The 24,129-nt window shown below is 42.6% G+C and overlaps 1 protein-coding gene across 2 annotated transcripts in view; it reads right to left on the bottom strand.

The window, feature by feature from the left end:
* PTPN11 (protein tyrosine phosphatase non-receptor type 11) overlaps positions 1 to 22,203 on the bottom strand; it is a 79,850-nt gene extending 57,647 nt beyond the window's left edge. For both annotated transcript variants that reach the window (XM_047827785.1, XM_047827786.1), the window contains exons 1-2: positions 21,984 to 22,203; positions 1,331 to 1,453 (exon numbers count right to left, since the gene is read on the bottom strand). In XM_047827785.1, the coding sequence (XP_047683741.1) occupies positions 1,331 to 1,453; positions 21,984 to 21,997 (137 nt within the window). In that variant the 5' untranslated portion in view covers positions 21,998 to 22,203. The remainder of the gene's footprint in view (positions 1 to 1,330; positions 1,454 to 21,983) is intronic.
* Between the last annotated feature and the right edge of the window lie 1,926 nt (positions 22,204 to 24,129).

Genomic DNA, 24,129 nt, shown 5'->3' with positions numbered 1-24,129 from the left:
AAATTAAATAGAATGATATGTGTAGAGTGCTTGGCACAAGGGCCTGGTGCATATGTCAAGTCCTCAATCATGTCTGCTGTCACCATCATGATCATCATATACTCTCTAAACAAACTCTTACAGCTCAAATATCACACAACGTTTAAGTTAGAGGTCCGTGCTGATTCAAGCCCTGAGGACTCACGAAGACCCATTCCTTGTATTAAAACACAAGAAAAAGTTAACGACGGGGGCTCCTCAAAAACTAATCCAAGCCAAAAAGAGGTTTCCCAAGTCCCAGAGGGATCCTAAATAAACCCACCACAGTTTACCCAACCCTCTATTGTGGGAGTGTTCTCAGTTTGTTTTACATTTTTTGAACAGTATGGCCAACATCCTGTTACAGGTCTCTTTGAGCAGGTGGGACGGTTTTTCTAGAAACTGACCTTCTCTTATATACTTATTTCCCTTACTCTTGATTATTCCAGGAGCTGTAACGCTACTGCCTTATGATTTTGCTTTTATTATTACTATTTTCAAATAAGGAAGTAAGATGTGTTGACCATCCTGTTGAAAACATTTGAAACAAAAACAACTCAGTGTCCCACAACAGAGGACTGGATAAACTGTGGTAGGTTCACAACATTTGAGTATAGCCATCAACATTAAAATTAATAATTAGATCTCTATGTACCAGCACAGACCTCAAAAAGTTTAAACAGGAAGTTGCAGAATAATAGATACATTCTAAGGCCTGTGTATGTGAATTCTAAAAACACACAAACCAACTTTATATTGTTCACAATAGCAGCAAGACAGTGCAAGTATAAAAACACATTCAGGAAGGATACATGCCAACCTCTCGATGGCGGTTTCCTCTGGGGAAAGAGGGAGGGGATGGGACTGGGCAGGGGAACAAACGGGACCACAACTTCCTCAGTGATGTTTTATTTCTGGAAAAAGAAAAGTGATCTGAAGAACCTCTTCAAAAGCATTTTTCCCATTAAGAAATCAACAGAAGGAAAAGGGAAAATGCAGGCAACCAGGTTCAGGATGTGTGGAACCCGGACCAAGCGGTGGTGACGACGGTCTGTTCACCTCACCCGCGGGGGTCTCTCAGGGGAGAAGAAGTGCCCATCATGATGCCCCTTCTGCTGTATTCCCACGCGCCCACTCTCGGGAGGCCTCGCCTGAGGCCCGGGAGCAGGCTCGAGTCGCATCTGACACGTGGGCCAGGCCTCGCCATGGGCCAGCAGGCAGGCCTTCAGACTCTCAGGGAGGGTAGCAAGCGGTCCTGGTGTGGTCTTAACGTTTCTCACCCTTTCTGGGTTCTCTTTTTCTTCCAACTTACCTGACAGAAAGGGTGAAGTCTCCAGGGTTACTTTTACTGGGCCTCGCCAAAAAACTGCCATCAACTCCTCTTGTCAACAGCAGGTTTTCTGCCTCCACGCCAGTGATGTTTGGGTGAAACCATCTTGAGCAAGAGAAAAATGGAGAGAGCCATGAAAACCAAGGGACTCTGTCACTTCCCACACCATCACACCGAAAATGCCTGGGGGTAGAGCAGCTAATAGAAATAAAAAACAAGGGGCGCCTGGGTGGCTCAGTCAGTTGAGCGTCCGACTCTTGATTTCAGCTCAGGTCATGATCTCATAGTTTGTGAGACTGAGCCCCACACTGGGCTCTGCGCAGACAGGGAGAGCCTGCTTGGGATTCTCCCCTCCCTCTTTCTCTGCCCTTCCCCACCCCCAAATAAATAAACTTAAAAAAAAATCTTTACAAAAATACAAAACAAGACCTTCCCTTCCTCTTCCCCCTCTTCTCCTTGGTCACTCCCACCCCCCTTGACTTCCTCTTGGTAGGAGCCTAGCTAGCATCCTGCCAGCACGATGGGTGGGGCTGGGGCATGGTCAGTGGGACCGGGGCTGGGGGTTTGGATATTAAGCCAAGCCCAAAGCCCAAAAAGACAGTCCAGGAGATTGAACACATGGAGTGGAATTACACAAGTAAATAAACAAAGAAACTAATGAATAAACATACTGAGGATAATGAGAGCCAGATTTCTCACTGTTGGAGAGGCAATATACATATAGACAGGGAGAACGCCCAAATAAACTCTGGTGTTAGATTAGAATCGGAGGTAATGTAAACTCTAGCTTTTGACATACACATAGAGATAACTATAGAAATACAGATGTAGGTTTCCATGTAGGTATGTGCATATGTATGATGCACACATATTTTCCTAGCTCTTTCTTCTAAAAGGGCCTGGAAGCAATGACACCCCAGTAGCCATCAGCATAACCAGCCCCCTTATCATGGTTTCTAAACAGTTTTCTCCAACAAAAGGAACCGGGTTTCTTGGAGAAAAAGCTGATTCCAGTTCTGGGCACTAAAAGTAAGATGAATTTGGAACACCTTCCTGTATCCAGCTCCAATGAGGACATGTCAAAAGAATACAAGAGCCAGCTTAAAGGGACTCATACCTGCCAAATTAGACAATTTGTACCTCAAAATTAAAAAACGATATTGGGGCATCTGGGTGGCTCAGTTAGTTAAGCATCCAACTTCAGCTCAGGTCACAATCTCACAGTTCGTGAGTTCGAGGGCTACATCGGGCTCTGTGCTGACAGCTCAGAGCCTGGAGCCTATTTCAGATTCTGTGTCTCCCTCTCTCTCTGCCCCTCCCCTGCTCATGCTCTGTCTCTCTCTGTCTCAAAAATAAACATTAACCATTTTTTTGAAATAAAAAATGATATTAATAGAAAACAGACCATTGAATAAAATAAGAAACCTAACAGTCCATATGGATCTCAATTTTTTTTAACTAATTACAGTTCTTCCAAAAATTAAGTAGGGACTAACCATATATACCAAAATTCCACTTCTGGGTATATACCCAAAAGAACTAAAAGCAGGAACTCAGATATTTGTATACACATGTTCATAGCAGCACTACTCATAACAGCCAAATGGTGGATGCAACCCAAGTGCCTACCAACGAACGAATGGACCAACAAAATGTGATTGTATACATCAACGGAATATAATTCAGCCTTGATAAGTTAGAAATTCTGCCACACGCTACAACATGCATGAACCTCAAAGACATTGTGTTGAATGAAACACACCAGTCACAAAAGGGCATATACTGTAAGACCCTACCTCTCCATGATGCACCTAGGGTAGTCAAAGCCAAAGAGACAGAAAATAGGATGGTGGTTGTCAGGAACTGGAGGAGGACATGGGAGTGTTAGTGCTTAACAAGCACAGAGTTTCAGTTGAGAAGATGAAAATGTTCTGGAGATGGATGGTGCGGGTGGCTGTCCACCAATGTCAATGTGCTTAATGCCACTTAAAAATCATTAAGTGGCATTAATGATGCGGCGTCTGGGTAGTTCAGTCGGTTAAGCGTCTGACTCTTGATTCAGCTCAGGTTATGATCCCACAGTTCATGAGATCGAACCCCGTGTTGTGCTCTGCACTGACGTGTTGTGCAGAGTGTTGTGCAGAGCCTGCTCGGGATTCTCTGTCTCCCTCTCTCTGTCCCTCTCCCACTAGCACACACACACACACACACACACACACACTCTCTCTCTCTCTCTCTCTCTCTCTCTCTCTCTCTATCAATCAATCAATATTTTTGAAAGTTTTAGGGGCACCTGGGTGGCTCAGTTGGTTGAGTATCTGACTTCGGCTCAGGTCATGATCTCATAGTCCGTGGGTTTGAGCCCCGCGTCGGGCTCTGTGCAGACAGCTCAGAGCCTGGAGCCTGCTTCGGATTCTGAGTCTCCCTCTCTCTCTGCCCCTCCCCTTCTCACGCTCTGTCTCTCTCTCTCTCTCTCTCTCTCTTTCTCTCTCTCTCCCTCTCTCAAAAATAAACATTAAAAAAAGTTAAAATAAGTTTTAAAAAATGGTTAAAGTGACAAATTTTCTGTTATGTACATTTAACTGCAATCAAATACAGGGGGACAAAGGGAAAGCTCTTTGCAGTAGAAGCACAAAGAATGATATATAATAAATACAGGAGTAACAGAATTAGGAAATCACCTTTTGGTAACTGTCACATTAACAGGTCAGGCAAGAACTGTCACAAGGCACTAAAACTAGTGGGTGAACATTTCAGGAAGTACAGGGTGTTTATAGCAACTCAAAGTACCTCCCCATGAAATGTTTATTAATTACCAAATAAAAAATACTCAGGGGCGCCTGAATGGCTCAGTTAGTTAAGTGTCCAACTTCGGCTCGGGTCATGATTTCACGGGTTCTTGAGTTCAAGCCCCACATCAGGCTCTGCAGAGAGCTCAGAGCCTGGAGCCTGCTTCAGATTCTGTGTCTCCCTCTCTCTCTGCCCTTCCCCCACTGACACTCTGTGTCAGTGTGTGTGTGTGTGTGTGTGTGTGTGTGTCTGTCCGTCTCTCTCAAAAATAAACATTAAAAAAATTTTATAAATAAACAAACATTAAAAAAAAATTTTTAGATACAAACTTCACAGTGGAGAATTTGACAGATAACTATCTTAACCAACAGATAAAAGTTAACATCACCAGTTATGGATTAAAGTGGCATCACGTGCCTCCTGACATCATGCATGGAGAAGAGCAAGTGCCATTTCTGTGATATTCCCATCAAAAATGCATTATCTAACCTAATTATGAGGAACATCAGACAAACCCCAAATGAGTGACATTCTACAAGGTCAGATGGAGGTAGAAATTCGATGGTATCATTATAATATAAATTTCCTGATTTTGACAAGTGTACTGTATGTCTATGTTTTTAGGAAATGCACACTGAAGTATTTTATTTTATTTTAATGTTTATTTATTTTGAGAGAGAGAAGGAGAGAGAGACAGAGCACGCATGAGTGGGATAGGGGCCGAGAAGGAGACAGAATCGGAAGCAGGCTCCTGTGCTGTCAGCGCCCTACGCGGGCGGGGCTCAAACTCACAAACCTCGAGATCATGAGCTGAGCCAAAGCTAGACACTTAACCAAGTGAGCCACCCAGGCGCCCCAACACACTGACGTATTTTAGAGTAACAAGACAACATGCTTGTAATTTACTCTCCAATGGTTCAGAATGAAATTAGACATACAGTGTGTATATACATGGGGGGAGGCAAATGTGATACCATGCTAGCTGGCAAATCTGGGTAAAAACTAAACAGAAGTTGTACCATTCTTACAAGATTTGTATAAATTTGAAGTTATTTCAAAATAAAAAGTTTTTAAAGACACACAAATAACGAAGTCCACCATGAATGCCGTCCACTTCAGAGGATTCCTCTTTGAGTTTCCAGTAAGATTTCCTTCATGGATTCTAAAAGTCACCAACATTTGTGGTAAAAAGAGTAATTTCGGAAGTCAAATTACCCAGGACCTTTACAGACTAATTCAATACTCCCAGGAATAGAAGTCAATTATTACATGTAGAGTCCCAGCACTGATACGCAACCGAACTTTGAAGAGACTTCTCGACAAATATTGGCCCAATGTGAGTTCTTTTACAACAGTGAAAGAGAGAAAGCAAGGGTGAAAAGCTGTCATAAATCGTGCACTAAGGACATGGACACTTCTGCAGCATCATGGTGAGGGCTCTGATCACACAGCCCTAGGTGCACAACTGAGCCCTACCACTGACTAGCTCAGTGACCTGGGCAAGTTCTTTCTACTTCTGATTTATCATCCACGATATAGCAATAATAATTCTTAGGTTTGTTTTAAGAACAAACTGAGGGGGCGCCCGAGTGGCTTAGTCAGTTAAGCGTCCAACTTCGGCTCAGGTCATGATCTCACGGCCCGTGAGTTCGAGCCCCGTGTCGGGCTCTGTGCTGACAGCTCGGAGCCTGGAGCCTGCTTCGGATTCTGTGTCTCCCTCTGTCTGCCCCTCTGCTGCTTGCACTCTATCTCTTGCTCTGTCTCAAAAATAAATAAACATTAAAAAAAAAAAAAAAAAAAGAACTGAGAATCCATACAACATAATATCATTCGGTCATTTAAAAGGAATGAAGCACTGATAAATGCTACAATTTGAATGAACCTTGAAAATATTCTGCTAAATGAAAGAAACCAGACACAAGAGGCCACATGTTGTATGATTCCACTGATGTGAAATGTCCAGAATAAGCAAATTCACAGAGACAGAAAGTAGATTTAGTGCTTGCTTTAAGAAGGGGGATAGCTAGGGGCACCTGGGTGGCTCAGTCGGTTAAGTGTCCAAGTCTTAGTTTCAGCTCAGGTCATGATTTCACAATTTATGGGTTCAAGCTCCACACTGGGCTCTGAGCTGACAGTGCAGAGCCTGCCTGGGATTATCTCTCTCTCAAAATAAATAAACAAACTTTTAGAAAGCAGGGGGTGGGAGGGAGGACACCTGGGTGGCTCAGTCACATAAGCGTCTGACTCTTGATTTTGGCTCAGGTCATCATGATCTCAGTTCGTGAGTTTGAGCCCCACATGGAGCTCAGTGCTGACAGCATGGAGCCTGCTTGGGATTCTCTCTCTCCTTCTCTCCCTGCCCCTCCCCGTCTTGTTCTCGTTCTCTCTCTAAATAAATAAATAAACATAAAAAAAAAAAAAAAAGAAGGGAGACAGGTAATAGGTACAGGGTTTCTTTTTGAGTAATGAAAATGTCCTAAAATTGTAATGCAGCATGTGAATATACTAAAAACCAGTGAACAGTATACTTTAAATAGGTGAACTGTTGTGGTATGTGAATTATCTCTTTAAAGTTGTTAAAAGAAAGAAAGAAAGAAAGAAAGAAAGAAAGAAAGAAAGAAAGAAACCGGGATAATAAAAGAGAGGGCTTTAAATTCACTCATTCCACAAACACCGAATACACGGGCACTGAGGACACACCCGTTAACAGAGTAACATCCCTCTCCTCAACAGGGTTTCGTTATAATGGAGGAAATAAAAACCAAAAACTAACAAAATAAAAGTAAATACATAAGATGTCAGACGGTAAAACTGCTACAAGAGGCAGCGAGAGGGGAATAGAGGATGAGGGAGATACTTTTTTTTAATGTTTATTTTTGAGAGAGAGAGAGAGAGAGAGAGAGAGCACGCATGCGCCCAACGCAGGCCTCAAACCCATGAACCGCAAGACCATGATCTGGCTTAAAATCGAGAGTCAGATACCCAACCAACTGAGCCACCCAGGTGCCCCAAGGGGGATGCTACTTATACAGGATACATGGGGAGCCTCAGCGACAAGGTAACATTTAACAAGACCTAGAAGAAGCAAGGCAGCACATGCCCGTATGTGGGAGAGGAGCACGCTAGGCAAGGGGAGGAGCAAGATCAAGGGCACAGGGGAGGACCGTATTTGACATGTGTGCAAGAGGCCAGTGTGGCTGCAGCAGAACAGGCAAGGGACAGACAAGTACATGAGGCCAGTGAGGTCACGAAAAGCCAGAAGATGCAGGGACTCGGAGACCCTGTAAAAACATCAGCCTTTATTTTCTGTAAGATGGGAAAGGACTGGAGGGTTTTAGGCAGAGGAGCAACATGATCTGACTTATATTTCTAAAGCACCTTTCAAACTACTGTGCAGGGATAGCACCCAAGTCAGTTAAGAAAGCTACTGTGATAAATAATCCGGACAAGAAATGATAGGACCAAGGACCAAGGTGGCAGCAGTGGGAGGAGTGATAGTCCAACTAGGAATATCTTAAGGGTAGCCAACAGGATTCCCTCAGGGATTACACACGGGACGGGAAAGAAAGGAAAGAAGGAAAGAAAAGAAAAGAAAAGAAAAGAAAAGAAAAGAAAAGAAAAGAAAGAAAGAAAGAAAGAGAAAGGAAGGAAGGAAGGAAGGAAGGAAGGAAGGAAGGAGAATGACTCCTAGGTTTGGAGTCTAGTCAACTCGAGGGTTGGAGATACGGAAAGGGTGGGGAAAGGAAATTAAGTGTTAGAGACAGTACGTGTGGAATTTAAGATGTTTAGTTACCTGAGTGTGGGGGCACACTAAGTACATAATGTTAGATATTACTGACAATCATAATAATAAATATAAGATTGTTCTGACAAGAAATAATCAGAAGAGGCAAGAACGCACACATAGTCTATCAACATTCCTGCTGTTTACATGAATGGAAATTTGTTTTATTTTTAATTTTTCCTGTACCATCTCACTAGTGTTTTAGGGGAATCTAAACATCATTCTCATTGGCCTAGGAAAAAAAAAAAAATCACAGGGCTCAGAACAAAAGGAAAAAATATTAGTTTGCTTTTCACTCTCTCTGAGAGCCTGTCAGAAGATCAAGATAGAATTTCAAACAGGAAGAACTCAACCTTAATTTGTATACCTATCAGCTGGCATCCCATATTTTGCATTCAGTATGATTACCTAAACTACCCAATTTTTTAAAATTTTTTTAATGTTGATTTATCTTTGAGAGACAGAGAGAGACGGAGCATGAGTGGGAGAGGAGCAGAGAGAGAGGGAGACACAGAATCCAAAGCAGGCTCCAGGCTCTGAGCTATCAGCACAGAGCCTAATGCGGGGCCTGAACCCACAAACCGTGAGATCCTGACCTGAGCCGAAGCTGGACACCTAACCGCCCCGAATTTTTTTTTTAATCTTGCCCAGCTTCTTTGATCCTTGGTTCCCACCTGAGTCCCCACAGTCCTATCAAAAAGTACTATCTATCAGAGGGCTTCCAGATATTTGTAATTTTTCAAAACATACAATGGAAATCTTACATCACCCCTCAATTTGTCTACCTACATAAAGTAATTAAAATGTCAAATGCCTTTTGTTTGTGGCTGCAAAACAATTATGGTACTTGGTGTGGTAGTCTGAAGCAGAGTGGCATAATGCTGCCTTCTACCAGAAGGAAAGGAAAGAAAAGAAAAGAAAAGAAAAGAAAAGAAAAGAAAAGAAAAGAGAAAGGAAAAGAAAGGGAAAGAAAGAAAGAAAGAAAGAAAGAAAGAAAGAAAGAAAGAAAGAAAGAAAAAATTACTATATAATAAATACAGATTTGGAAACAATTTTTTTCAGAAGGCATAATGCTGCCTTCTTAAAAAAAAAGGAAGAAAAAAGGGAAAACCAATTATTATACAATAAATGCAGGTTTGGAAACAATTTTTTTCAGAATATTAGGTTTATGCTTAAAAAAAAAAAAAAAAGAGGAACCCCCCCCCCCCGGGTTGAAAAGGCTGGGAATCACTGGCATGGGGTGGCAAAGCCTTATAGGTAGGAACACGGGCTGCAGCTAGATTGCCCTGGTTCACATCCCAGCTGCATGTGGCCGCGGGCTAGTTATTTCACCTCACCGTTAACTCATCTATAAAATGGGCATAGTAACGTGCGCATGTGTGCAAACACACACACGCAAGGCATCCTCCTGATCTAGACCCCAATTTTTTTCACCTACTACAACTTGAAGATCCTTCTATAGCAGTGCGTTCTTTTTAACAGCTACATGATATTCCATCGTGTGAATATACCGCCCAGAATTTAATCGCCAGTATAGGATATTTACATCATGCCTAGGTTTCGTTATTACAAATAATGCAGCAGAACATATCCGTTACAATCACCATCATACACTTTTTCAAGTACGTCTCCAAATCACATTTTTAGAAAACTGCTTTGGCAAGAGTTTGCCTTTCACTTTGACAAATCTCCCCAACTGCACTCAAAAGAAGGTACCAGTTTCGACTCCCATAAACTGAGTGTGAAAGGCCCTGTTTTCTCTCACTTTTGCCAATACTGCATATGTTACCAGATTTTTGCATCTTTGTTGCTCTGATTCATGGGGAAAAAATACCATTCTAGTTTGCATTTCTGGGTGAGACTAAGCACTTTTTCGTATTTTCAAAGTCTCTTTTTCTTCCTTTTGTATGAATTGTCAGTTGGTCACAGCTCGTTTTCTCTCGCATTTTTTCCCTCCGTTATAGGAAGGAGCTCGTGACACAACCAGAAAATGATCCTTTATTATATGTGTGGCAAATATTCATCTTAGCTTTTGCACTTTTCACCCTGTGGTATTCTTTTTCCACAGAAATTCATCGTGGCATGGTGACATGTATCAGATTTTTCCTTTATGATTTCTGGGTTGCTCGCTATACTTAGAACAACTTAATTCACAGCACTGTTGTGAGATAAAAATAAGACATAAAATGCTTGGCACAGAAGCAGCCCTTAGAGTTTCACCTTTGGAACTAGGAATTTACTTTTTAGTCAGAATAAAATTCTCACCATAAAGGAACAGAATTTCACAGGACCCTGCAAGGTGTGGCCCCAACCTCTCTTGCTCTGGTGACTTCGTTTTCCCCATGTGGTCAAGCCTGCTTTTCTCCACGGTCAGATGCTCCCATCCTACCTCCTCACAGCACCTAAGTGATATCAACATGAAATCTATGCACGCGTTCCTCCAACCACCAGGTTAAAGGCTGGACTGGCAGCTCACAAGGGGGAGAGAGCCTGTCTGTTTCAGCACCAATGTGTAATGTGTACCTCTGGCTCCAAGCAAAGGGGCTCACACAGGATTCCTCAAATATCTGTGGCTAGAAGGGAAGGATGAGAGCAGCCATGCGATGGGGGGAGACTGTCACTGCTCTCCCACATCCACAGTTGCCCCACAGACACAGGTCATAGGTGGTGTCACAAGAGGTTGTCAGAAGAGACGCAAATGTCAGATGGCAAAGGCTCTTCTCAGACCTGCCCCAACTCTTTTATTTGAAGAAAAAGATGATTATTTCTAGCAATCAATTCTTAGCCAATTTGTAGTGCTAAGGAGTTTATCTTCCCCAATCTGTACACTATGGCAATTTTAATAAGAATTTCCAAAGCAAACGTCCACAGCCCCAGCGCGTAAGACAAAAACTTACCCTAAAGCCCCCTCATGCATTGGAAAACACTACGTTTTGATATTTTAACTAAGTTAACATCAGTGGGGAAAGAACACTCAGTCTACTTCTCTTCGTCTCTGTTACTACTCTGGCACCTATACAGCACTTCACCCAGCTTTGTTCTCTGGGCCCCTCACCTGTAAACGTGCAGGTGTTCATAACCATGGTAATAGATACACATTAAAAAAAAAAAACAAAAGAACACAGCTGCTCAGGGTTCTTTCTACGGGACTGCAAGCTAGAGCAGACCACATTGGGTAGCCCTATAAACAGATCCCATTTAAAGCAATGAAATTTTACATTTAACCGGGACATTAGAGGGAAAGAACCAAAGTCATAAACATCTCTACAAAGTTTGGCAACCATACTGCCAAGGCTGTGGTGGACAGAATATCAACTGTTTAGTTTTAAGCTTTGTTTAATTTAGTAGGAGTCAAAAGAAAATATAATTTTTTTATATTAAATGTATTTTTTTTTAAATCACACCTATGTTCTGGATTTGTTTTTCCCTTCAATAAATCCACAAAAAATAAATAAAGAAATATCAAAAAAAAAAAAAACCCTTGAAAGAAATGTATTTTTACTCACTAATATGAGTTGCATTTTTCTTTCCTTCCCCCTCCCCCCCCCCTACTTTCGGAGAGAGAGACAGAGACAGAATACAAGCAGGGGAGGGGCAGACAGAAAGGGAGACAGAGAATTGGAAGCAGGCTCCAGGCTCTGAGCTGTCAGCACAGAGCCAGATGCAGGGCTCAAACTCAAGAGCCACAAGATCATGACCAGAGTCGAAGTCGGACGTTTAACCGACTGGGCCACCTAGGCGCCCATGAGTTGCATTTTTCTAAACATGAAATAAGCCCAGCCATCATAGCATGAAAAAAATGTAAAATACTAAATTTTCTTTCCCTTCCTAATTATTTGGATTGAAAAAGGTCAGGAGAAGGCACAAGTTTATGTTTCCCCATCTTGCACTTTAATTTGGAAAGAAATATTTCAAAATGTGTAAAAAAACATTTATTTTTAAAAAGCTACTGCTTGTAAAAAGTTAAAGCATAACTTTAAATGTTTCTGGTATGCAATTAGCAAGCATCACAGTAAAGATTGTATATGCGAGCAATCATCAATGGATGCTAAATACAGGGAGAAACCCGAGGGGGGCAGGATACAGGCAGGCATGGTTTCACACTGTCTCCTCATCAATTGCTAATTAGTTACAGGAGAGAAAATATTTTATACAAGGAGAAAATGCACAAACTCTTAACCAGGTGATCACTGATGATGACCAACGTCATCAGTGGACATTGTATACTTCCAGATATGATATCCCAAGGACACAGTTATCACCTACATAGTACTCAGGCTAATATCTAATAATGATGAAATATCAGACAAATCCCAAATGAGAAATCTTCTATTTTAAAAGGGGAAGGGAGAGATGTATTTTTCCCAAAAATCACTAGCATAAAAGACAAAGGCTGTATGGGGCACCCAGGTGGCTCAGTTAGTTAAGCATCAATCAGACTCTTGATTTCGGGTCAGGTCATGATCTCACAGGTTGTGAGTTCAAGCCCTGAATCAGCCTCTGTGCTGGCAGTGCAGAACCTGCATGGGATTCTCTCTCTCTCTCATACCCTCATACCCTCTGTCTCTCTCTCTTAAAAATTAACAAATAAACTTAAAAAAAAAGACAAAAGGCTATAGAAGTATTCCAGATTTAAGAGATCTAACAGCTAAATACAACTGGATCCTATGCTAGAAGAGGAAAAAAAATCTATAAAGGACATTACTGGGTCAACTGGCACAGCTACAATATAACAGGTTAGACAAAAGGATTATTATCAATGGTAAAATTACTACAGTTAAAAATTAAAAAGGGGTGCCTGGATGGCTCAGTTGGGTAAGTGCGTAACTCTCGATTTTGGCTCAGGTCATGATCTCATCGTTCACGATGGAGCTTCATGTCGGGCTGTGCACTGACAGTGTGGAGCCTGCTTGGGATTCTCTCTCTCCCTCTCTCTCTCTGCCCCTCCCCCGCAAATGTGTGCTCACGCTCTCTCTTTCTCTCTCTCAAAATAAATAAATACACTTAAAAAATTTTTAAATGATAACTTTATTCTTAATGTTTATTTTGAGGGAGAGAGAGAGTATGAACAGGGGAGGGGGGGAGAGAGAGAGGGAGACACAGAATCCGAACCTGAGTTTCGTGACCTGAGCCGATGTCGGACACTTAACCGACTGAATCACCAAGGCGCCCCAAGGATAACTTTATTCTTAGAAAATATGCACTGAAGGGGCGCCTGGGTGGCTCAGTCAGTTAAACATCCCACTTCGCCTCAGGTCATGATCTCACAGTTGGTGGGTTCGAGCCCTGTGTCAGGCTCTGTGCTGGAGCTTGCTTCAGATTCTGTGTCTCCTCCTCTCTCTATCCCTCCCCTGGCTCATGCTCTGTCTCTCTCTGTCTCTCAATAATATATAAACGTTAAAAAAAAAATTTTTTTTTAAGAAAATATGCACTGAAGTATTTAAGGGTAAAGGACTATGATATATGTAATTTACCCTCAAATGTTTGGGGCAAGATTATAAAATATTATATACGTGTATTTACACACACAGAATATAAAGCAAATGGGATGAAAAGTTAACAGTGCTGAGTCTGGGTAAATGGTATGCCATCTATATGTGTATTCTTTGTACTATTCTTATTCTTGTAACTTTTCTCTAAGTTTGAAATGAATCCCAAGTAAATAAAAATTCTTTAAAATTTTTCTGAAATATCCATTTGCTACAGTCACCAGCATGACTTACATCACCAGTAAGTTATCCATCCCTACACCCCCGAAGCTGGCTGTACTAGGTCCCAAAAAAGGGGTGACAGAGAGAAGAAAATAAGTTAAGACAGAGAGGAGAATTCACATGGAGGTAGAGTCTGGGGACAGAAAGAAGACAGATTTATCGTTTTACTACCAAAAATATTATCTATTTAAATAAGAACTTACAAATTGCAAAATAAAGATCTCTCCACGTTTATCACACATACCTTTCTTCAGCAATTGTGAACTAGCCCTGATAGCAAGGACAAAGCAACACAGTATTTGCTTTCATCCGTCATGGCTGATTAAAATTACTGCTACATTTACTGAATGCCATGTACCAATTCTGAAACTCCAGAAATCAAACTTTTAACCATTACCTTCGGCTACTTATTTCTAAAAATTTCTAACAGCAGGATCTAAACCCACACATTGTCCTATTGTAACCGCATGTTCTCACCTTTGCATATTTTACAGGAATAATGCTTACAGAGTAACCTGCTGATGCTGAGGACGCAAAAGACATTACAAAAGTGACTTCTGCTGCTGAAGGTGAAGCCTGGTAAACACCACCCGACCCATCAGGTAGACTGGCAACAGGAGATACGGCCGGCCGTTGGATGGTGGTCTCTTTACCCCTTTATTAAATAAACCATTATTTCATTTACAACTTACAAGTATGCCTATCATGTTATTAAGAGTCAAGAGAGGAGGGTGATGTTTACAGAGGAAACTCGGTAACCAGCATTTAGCACAAAGGCTGGACACAGCAAGAGCTTAATGCACATTGGCTATCACCTTTGTTATCATTATTATTACTGGTGGAACATAGCAGGAAAGATTCATCTCATGCATAATTATGTCAGTATCACAACAGGCCCTGTTGACGTATATATCATTTATGTTGCACTGCCTTTTAATAAACTTAACTTCAAGGTTCAAGGGCTGTCCCTACATTATTTCAAATAGCATATAATTAGAAATTAAAAGTGCTAGTCCATACCCTATCTACTTGAGCTTTGATATATTTTAAACTCTTTTTCCTGAGCTGTTTTTTCCGAAAAGCACTGGTAATCACTGAAAACTTTTCCCCACTTATATTTAATATTTGTGTTCAACCACTGACAATTCTGGGATGTGCAGCATGCTTATCACAAATAAGGAGAAGTTAGAGTTCACTCAATCCCTTAGTTCTTAATGAGGGTAAAGACAAACAGTAGAATTAATAAAATTAGTATTACAGGGCTGTCCTCAAGGATTATAAACACTTGAACTATTAGGTACTAAGGCCACACATCTCTATGCCTGGCCCCATCTTCCACCTGGTGTGGATGTAAATGGCAGAGTTTAGTCTACCAAAAAAAAAAAAAAAAAAGGTAATGCAAATGCATCTGTACTACAGGAGGCAAATTACTATAACTCCATTTGAGTTAATCAACAAGGTGATTAATATCGTGGGTCCAGACAAGATGAGATGAAACAGATAAATGTCCAATCCTCCCTTGTATATAGTAGGCATTTGATGAATGGCTGTTGACCGAATTGGGGGGGGGAGGATAAAATACATGGGGAAAAGGGGGATAGAGAAAAAGTCACATGGGAAGGAGAGAGGGAAGGAAGAGTGTCCCCCTTTTGCTCATTCTAACACCTGCACACCTGCCACCCCCTGATGATCCCTTCTAACTGGCCATCTTCTGGCGTTACTATTTACTAAGGATCTCAGGTCATACGTGTTCTAGACAGGGACCACCCATCCCTTAGAAAGAGCTGAGAGCGTGTATGTGTGTGCACATATACACACACCACCACCACCACTTGTGAAAAAAGAGCCACAAACCAGTGTCTAAAAACAAAATGCCTAAAACACATGAGACTGAGTGAGCCTCAAGAAACAAAAGACAGAATCCCTGCCTGCAGGAGAGTTTACAAACCCACACGATTTTCTGGGAAATCACACCAGAAATCTAACCCCCACCCCCACCCCCTGTTAGTGAACACATATTCTACAAAGCCTTCGCTCTCTGAGGCTAGGAACTTATTTATGTCAAGTGAGTTTAAAAAAAAAAAAAAAGAAAGAAATGCTGACGAACCAAAAAGAAAATACAATGATGCTGAATTTTTTGTTTTATCTATGCACCCTCTTCCCCCAGGGGTGTGGGGCAACAGTCAAGCAGGCCGATAATTTCAGGAACTTATTCTCAAGACTGCCATGCTAAGAAGAGTAAACTAGGGATCCAAAGTCTAATTTCAGTTTCTTGACTAAATATAAAGTGACACTGGGTATATCTTTTGTACCAGCTGCTCCAAAAAAAAAAAAAAAAAAAAATCATTATCTTTGTCCTTGGGGAGAAAGTTTATAGTTTGGTACTTCCTGCAGATTACAAGAATATTCCTCTTTTCTAATTAAATTTTAATATCCTGTAGGAAAAGGATAAGTCATGAAGAAAGGGCAGTCAATAGGGACCAGCATTCTAAGCTAGAAAAAAAGTTGTTAAGGCAGCTTTTTAATGGTAGTGGATCGTGGATAGCTCTGTCTTTATAATATCTTCTCATGGAATTTCACTGGTCAGCATCATGGCTCTGATGACAAGGCAATAAAAGCAAACTGCCTCCAAGTCTTTCTACAAATGGTTGCTACCCTAGTTCAAAGCCTCTCTCTCACTCGTCTGCTCTCCCTGAGTCCACTCGTGTCTCCTACAACCCTTCCTTCACGCTAGCCAGGATATTTTTAAACCGACCAGCTCATGCCACTCCCCTGATCACATCCTTCTATGGCTTTGCACTGCTCTTAAAATACAATCCAAACTCCTCTCCATGGTCCACATGACATTTGAAGACTTTACAAGTTCCTATGTGGTCCAGTCCCCACCTACCTCCCCAGGCTCCCTTTTGCTCTTAAAGTGCTCCAAGAACTTCCCCACCTCAACACTTGCATACTTGCTGTTTCCCAATGCCCAAACACCCACCCAGGGCCTAGCACAGCGCCTGGCACATAGTCATCTCACAATAGTTCTTGAGTGAGTGGATCAACATTTCAATAGAATGGTTCAATGGGATGATAAAGACTGGAATCTAGAATGCATTATCTTTACAATAAACATATTATATGTGTGTGTGTGTGTGTGTGTGTGTGTATTTGCACATATATATGTATGTATTTAGTATAGGCAGACCTACAGCATATATATATGTATATATCAACATACAAGAACATATCTATTCTAAACAAAATATTCTATACGAATAAATTTCTATTTCAGTTTAATACTAGCTTTAGCAAACCCATTTGACATCGGCACACAAGTCTGTCTACCTCTCTGAATTCAGTGCTCCTTGCAAACATGAATAGTACCATCCACGTTTCAGCGTTGTCAAGGACCGCAGCACACGCGAGTTTACGAAACGCACACAACGCTCCAAAACTCAGTCGTGAACCGAGCTGCAATTTAGGGCGTTTGAATCCAGTTCGGGGTCTTAAAGCCTTGGCTGCAGTACACAACTCCTACAGAGCATCAGTATTTGCCTTTCCTTAAAGGTAAGGCAGTATTTGCCTTGCCTCAGAAACGTCAGCACTGGATGGCAAGTGCTGTCCGAGTCCCAAAGGGAAAGAGGAATAACCACAGTATCCTATTGTTCGGCGGCTGCCTAACAAAGTCCACTAAGGCCCCGCTAGTAACAATCACAAGCATGAGCTGGCTCTGCTTTTTCAGGATCTTGTGCGACTCTCCAACAGGCTCCACACTGACCATGTACAAGAAGGGTAAGTAATCTTAGCGGTGGCCCCTGCATTTGAGCAGCTCTGGTCAAAACCCTGAGCTTACACAGGGACACAACACTAATAAAGACATCCCAGTCGCAATTGGAAAGGCACAGAACTGTCATTTTTCAGCAAGGCAAGTTTATTTACTCCCACGGGAGATAAACAAACATGGCCACCAGGGAGAGCCTGGGACAAAATGTACTTGACCTGCAACAGATAAACCAAAAGCCCGGAGTATGAGAAGGAGCTACATTTTCTGCTCCTATGTAGCTCCTCTCGGCTCAAGTCATTGTACGCTATCTTTCAGAAAAACGAAAAAGCAAATGTAAAGGATGCGCCATATGCTGAAAGAGGGCTTGGAGAATACAGACAGTTTTGTCAGCTGAACAAGGCAGAAATCAGGCACACAAGCAACCTCGAAAGCTAAATTCGGTACTACGACCACTAAATTATGGGGGCAGAAGGGAGTCATTTCATTATTCACTGCCTTCATTTCCCTACCTGTGATGTTGAGAAATATCAGTATACTGAATATACTTACATTTTAATTACCGAATGTATACAAAGTCTAAGTCCTAAACACACCGCAAAGAATTATTTTGATTTAAATTAAGCAAGCAAAACAAAATTGAGAATAGTATTGGTCATTCAGAAATCAACTCATACGATCATCGCCTCAGAAAGATCATTCCTAAACTCATCAAACTAACTACATTATCCCCCTTTGTTGTTTTTGATTCCTCCCGGCAGTTTTTACTCCCCGAAATTGTGATATTCATTCATATGTTTCTTTTCCCTCTCTCGACCAAAAGAATAGCATCTTTGCCAGTCTTCCGGCTTTATCTGGCCTGGTTCAATAACTACTTGTTGACTGAATTAATACTGAGGTTAAAAGTAATTTGAAAAAGAACAACAAAGCTGGAAGACTAACGCTGATTTCAAACCTTATAATAAAACCACAATAGTCAAGACTATGTGGTTATTGGCATAAGGACAGACGACGAGATCAATAACATAGAATGGAGTCCAGAAACAGATCCACACATAAATGGACAACAGATTTTCAACAAAGGTGTGAATTCGAGAAAGACAGTCTTTTGAACAAATAGCACTAGAACCGCTGGACATCCATACGCAAAATGTATACAAACACACACACACACACACACACACACACACACACGTGTCTCCACACCTCACAATATACAAAAATTAACTCAAAGTGGATCATAGACCTAAAGCCTTTTATTTTTTTTTTTTTTTAATTTTTTTTTCAACGTTTATTTATTTTTGGGACAGAGAGAGACAGAGCATGAACGGGGGAGGGGCAGAGAGAGAGGGAGACACAGAATCAGAAACAGGCTCCAGGCTCTGAGCCATCAGCCCAGAGCCTGACGCGGGGCTCGAACTCCTGGACCGCGAGATCGTGACCTGGCTGAAGTCGGACGCTCAACCGACTGCGCCACCCAGGCGCCCCGACCTAAAGCCTTTTAAAAAACATTTGAGGCCTTGGGTTAAGCAAAGCTTCCTCAGCATGATCCATTAAAAAAACTGATAAACTGGACTTCATCAAAATTAAAAACCTCTGCTCTTCAAAAGAGACTGGTAAAAAATGAAAAGACAAGCCACAAACTAAAAGAAAATGTTTGCAATTCTGATAAAGAACTTGTATCCAGAATAAATAATTCTTTTTTTAATTTTTTTAATGTTTATTTATTTTTGAGAGAGAGAGAGAGAGAGAGAGAGAGAGAGAGCGAGCAGGGGAGGGGCAGAGAGAGAGGGAGCCACAGAATCCGAAGCAGGCTCCAGGCTCTGAGCTGTCAGCACAGAGCCCGACGCGGGGCTCGAACTCATGGACTGTGAGATCATGACCTCAGCTGAAGTTGGACGCTCAACCGACTGAGCCACCCAGGCGCCCCAGAATAAAGAATTCTTGAATCTCAATTCAAAAAAAACAACTAAATAAATATGGAGGAAAATAGTTGGGCCGATTAGACACGTCACCAAGGAAGATATACAGATGGCAAAAACAGCACATGTAAAGATGATCAACATTATTAGTCACCAAGAAAAATACTAATTAGAACTACAATGAGATACCAGGATACACCCACTAAAATGGTTAAAATTTAAAAACTGACCATACCAAGTGTTGACAGAGATGTGGGGTAACTGTAACTCTCATATGCTGCTGGTGGGAATGTAAACAATTTAGCAATTTCTGAAAAAAGTGAATTATACATCTACTGTATGATCCAGCCATTCCCCCCACCCCAACAGGTATTTTGTTAAATACCTCTTGTATATTCACAGCAGCTGTGTTTGTGAGAGCCAAACTCCAGGACGACCCAAATGGTCCATCAACAGGTGGATGGATAAGCAAACAGTAAGACACCCACACAATGGAGTGTTACCGAGCAATAAAGAGAAATGAACTTTTGATGCATGCTACAACATGAATCTCCACATAATTATGCTGAGCATAAGAAACCAGACATAAAGTTCCATTTATATAAAATTCTAGGAAGTACAAATTAATGTGTCCTGACAGAAAGAAGAACAGCGGTCACTTGACAAGGAAGGGATTAAAAAGGACACAAGGAAACATCACAAGGGATGATGGATACGTTCATTACCCTCACTGTGGTGATGGTTTCAGGAGCGTATGCACATGTCAAAACATCAAATTGTACACTTAAATGTATGCAACTTATTGCGTGTCACTTATACCTTAATAAAGCTGGTTAAAAATAATAAAAGAGACCTACAGACTGAAAAAATAATAAATAATTCCCAATCTGACTTTTTAGGTGGCACACGTTTCTTCTCAATAATAGATGGGGGCCAGAGAAAAGGAATGATCTCTCCACTTGCTGCTTTGGCTATAGCACTTCCCTGCTTCTACGCTAACAAGCTGGACAATGTAGGGTCTATTACCACCCGGCCCCTTCCCCACTCCCAACCCCCAGTCTTTTTGTCTCCTAAAGAAGCAGATCCTTACTTGTCTGGAAGAGCAGACACAAGGAACAAAAGGTTCAATGGCTATTTGACAGATTAAAGAATAGACAACTGTTTTATTTAAAAGCTCCCTAAAGAATTAGAACATTTGAGGCTATACACTGTTCTGTTGAAATGCAGTTACATATTACCCAGATCTGTAAGCACTTGCCAAGAGACCTGTCCAAGTCACTCACTTCCTAAGAGTTTATGGTTTTCTTTTCTCTCCCTCTTTTCCTTCCACGAATGAAAAATGTGCAGGTGTATTTCGAGAAGACATTCCTAATATTTTGAAAGTTCTCTCATTCAAATAACCCCAACAGCTTGACACAGTTTTCAAATGTCTAAGACAGTGATCATTACAAGACAATAAAGGAAAAGACCGAACAATGGGTCTTATGTGTGAATCGTAATAAAGAGTGGCAATACAAAATAAAAGGACCATTATCTGAAAACAGTAAGTCACGCTACAGTTTACCAACAAAATAAGGCTCACAAATGATTAACAATAGTTACAAAATAATAATAGCAACATGGTGATTAATAGAAGAGATTCTGGCTCCACCACTTACTTATTGGTTGAGTGACCTCAGGCAAGTTGCCTAACTTCTGAAAATCAGTTTACTCATCTTTAAAACCAGGATAATAGTAATGATAATAATAAGAGAAATAATTCCTCTTCTCTTGGGTTATAGTGAGGATTAAATGTATTTGGTTTACAGTAACAACTAAATAAATGTTAGCTATTAGTCGTATTATTACTCTGAACTTTCAAAGGATCTCATTAATTCACTAATCCTCCTGACTCTTAGGTGCAAATCCTGTCATTTACTAGCATGTAACTTCTAAGCCTCAGTTTCCACACCCGTAAAACGGGAGGGATTAACGTTACCTGACTTTTAAGGTTGTGGTTAAGGATTAACTACAGATACAGCTCCCTTCCCTCCCATCTCCCAAAGCGAAGACCGCGGAGGAAGGAAATACTTCTAATAGCAGCAGATACAGTCAGTTTTTCCATTTCTGGCACGTGAGGCGTGGGGGAGAAAGGAGGTGCAAAGAGCCACAAAAAGGGGTCAAGTTCCTGAGTGAAGCCCCCAAACGCGCGCGAGAGGCAGTGACCCAGAGCGGCTCGACAGTCGGGGGCCTGGCCCCGCGCAACTCCCTCCTCTCCCCTCCCGCGTCCCGGGCCGAGGAGCCTCCCCAAGTGAGCGGGGTTATTTCGGAATCACCATGAGGCAATTCTCATGAGGCAATGGGTCAGGAATGCGGCGCTGAGCCGGGCCGCTGGCGTCCGCGGTTCCCCGGGCGGCTCTACCTGCCCCCGTCCTGACGGGCATCCCCAGGGCTGCGGGAGCCGGAACTCGGGGAGGCAGGAAATGAATGGGGACCCGAGAGGTGGGGGCACGGTGGCGCCGGGCCCCCCGGCCCAGGGAGGACTAGAAGTTGGGAGAGAGCCTACCCCCACGACCCCCGGCAGGAGGCCGAACCCCGGCCGGGGCGCCCCCTCCCGGGCGGGGCTGATCGAAAGCGACGGGGGCCGGGCCGAGGCCCGGGCCGGGCCCTCGGGGCTCCTCACCTCCGCGATGTCATGTTCCTCCCGCCCTCCGGCTCCGCGACGGACCCGCTCCTTACTCAGGATCCGCTGGGCCCGGTCACATCGGGCTGGCCCGAGGGAGGCCCGCTCGGGACCGGACGGGGGGCAGAGCCAGCCGGCCGCGCGCAGACCCCCCTCCAGGCCTGGGGATCCCGGAGACTGTGCAGCCGCCCCCCAAACCCGGTTCGCTCCTCCTCCTCCTCCCCCGCCTATCGCCGCCGGCGCCGCCGTGACGTCACCCCGCGCGACGCCCGCCGCCACTTCCTGCTCCCAGGGCGCCCGGGACTGAGCAGCGGCTGGTAATAGCGGTTCATAGGCTCGATGGAGCCGCCGCGACTCACCTCCCGAAGCCCTTTCACCCTCCTTTGGACCTGGGCTGCAAGGTGCGCGTGGCGTCCTCACTGCGGGGCTCACTCCCACGAACCGGTTGCATCCGCTCCCACCGTGTCACTTCCCTGCACTGACTGCCAAACCGAGTTTCATTCATTTCGTTCCACAAATCGCCGCTCCACTTTTTAGCTGTGTAACCTTAGGAAAGTTGCTGAGCCTCAGTTGTTGAGTCTCTGAGCTTCACTTTTCTCCATTTCTTCATTTCTGTAAATTGAAGGTAGTACTATAATTGTATTCTCTTCGTAGGATTATCATGAAGATTAAATATGCAAAATGCTTAGGACTCACCCTGGCCTATTTAATAAGTGCTTTGTAATTGTTAGCTGGATTATCGTTATAGTTAAACATTTGTTGAATATTTTCTGTCTGGGCGTCCATAGTTTTAAACTATGGGGATACAGTGGTGAACTGGAAAGACGATCTCTGCTAAAATACTCAAGACAATACTGTACTTCCATCTTCCTTTCCTCCATACCCCTTTATATTATCATTTTAAATAGGATAGTTAGGTAAGTCTTCACTGAAGATGACAACTTGAGCAAAGATCTGATCCTGGAGCAGTCAGTGGGAATAATTCAGGCGAATAGTATTTCAAGCATAGGGAGAGGCAAGTGCAAAATCCCTGAGGCAACAGGCTGCCTCCTATATTCCAAAAACTATGAAGAGGTCTCTGGCTGGGGCACAGAAGGAGGTGCGAGGGTTGAAGAGGGAGCAGTAGGAGATGAGGTGAGAACAAGATAGAAATGATCTCGGGTCCTACAGGCTATTAAATGAACAGTAAAATGGAGAGTCGTTGAAAGATTTTTCAATAGAGAAGGACTATAATCCCTGAAAGTAAATAGGGGTGCCTGGGTGGCTCAGCTGGTTAAGCGTCTGACTTTGGCTCAGGTCATGATCTCGTGGTTTGTGGGTTTAAGCCCCATGGCGGGCTCTGTGCTGACAGCTCCGAGCCTGGAGCCTGCTTCAGATTCTGTGTCTCCCTCTCTCTTTGCCACTCCCCCACTCATGCTCTGTCTCTATCTGTCTCTCAAAAATGAATAAACTTAAAAAAAAAAAGTAAAAGTAATAAAGTAAGGGTACTCTGTTAGAATCAGATCAAGAGGGCAAGTCTGGAAACAGACTAGTTCAGAATACTAACATACTGTAATATTCCAGGCTAGAGATGATGGTGGCTCAGACCAGAATGAGAGGGTAGAGCTTTTACCTGATGATGGCCCTTATGACTCATAAAAGGTCACAGATGTAGTAAGTGCAGAGTCAGAATTCAAACCCACATCTATGTAGCTTCAAAATCTTATTTCCTCCCAATGTTCCCCTCCCCATTTCTATACAGAGAACTCTTTTATAGTGTTCTGACTGTTTCAGCCTTGGTGATATGGAAAAAAAAATCCTTATAAAATTTGTCTTTAATATAAGTCAGTTTAACTTAGGTCATAGGCCTTCAACAAGCAGTTGTCCAACCTGTTTCTTTCCAGACCCCCTAAGTCCTGGCCTCCTAGATGACTCGAACAACACTCTAGCTGATCTTAGGCCTGCAGATTTGCTCTTTCCAACCCATCCTTTGGATAATAGCCAGAGTAATCTAAAATGCAAAACTAGTCACTCCCTACATTGAGTAACTCAATGGCTATTCACTGCTTCTAGGATGAAGTCACAAAAATTTTTAACCTACCTAGTCTGGTCCCTGCTTTTTTCACCAACCCTTCTTCCCACCACTCTATGACCCAGGCTTGCTGAG

This window comes from Prionailurus viverrinus, chromosome D3, assembly GCF_022837055.1.
Source record: "Prionailurus viverrinus isolate Anna chromosome D3, UM_Priviv_1.0, whole genome shotgun sequence".
Taxonomy (NCBI): domain Eukaryota; kingdom Metazoa; phylum Chordata; class Mammalia; order Carnivora; family Felidae; genus Prionailurus; species Prionailurus viverrinus.
The sequence above is the reverse complement of the archived record's forward strand: the minus strand, read 5'-3'. Positions and strand labels throughout refer to the sequence as shown.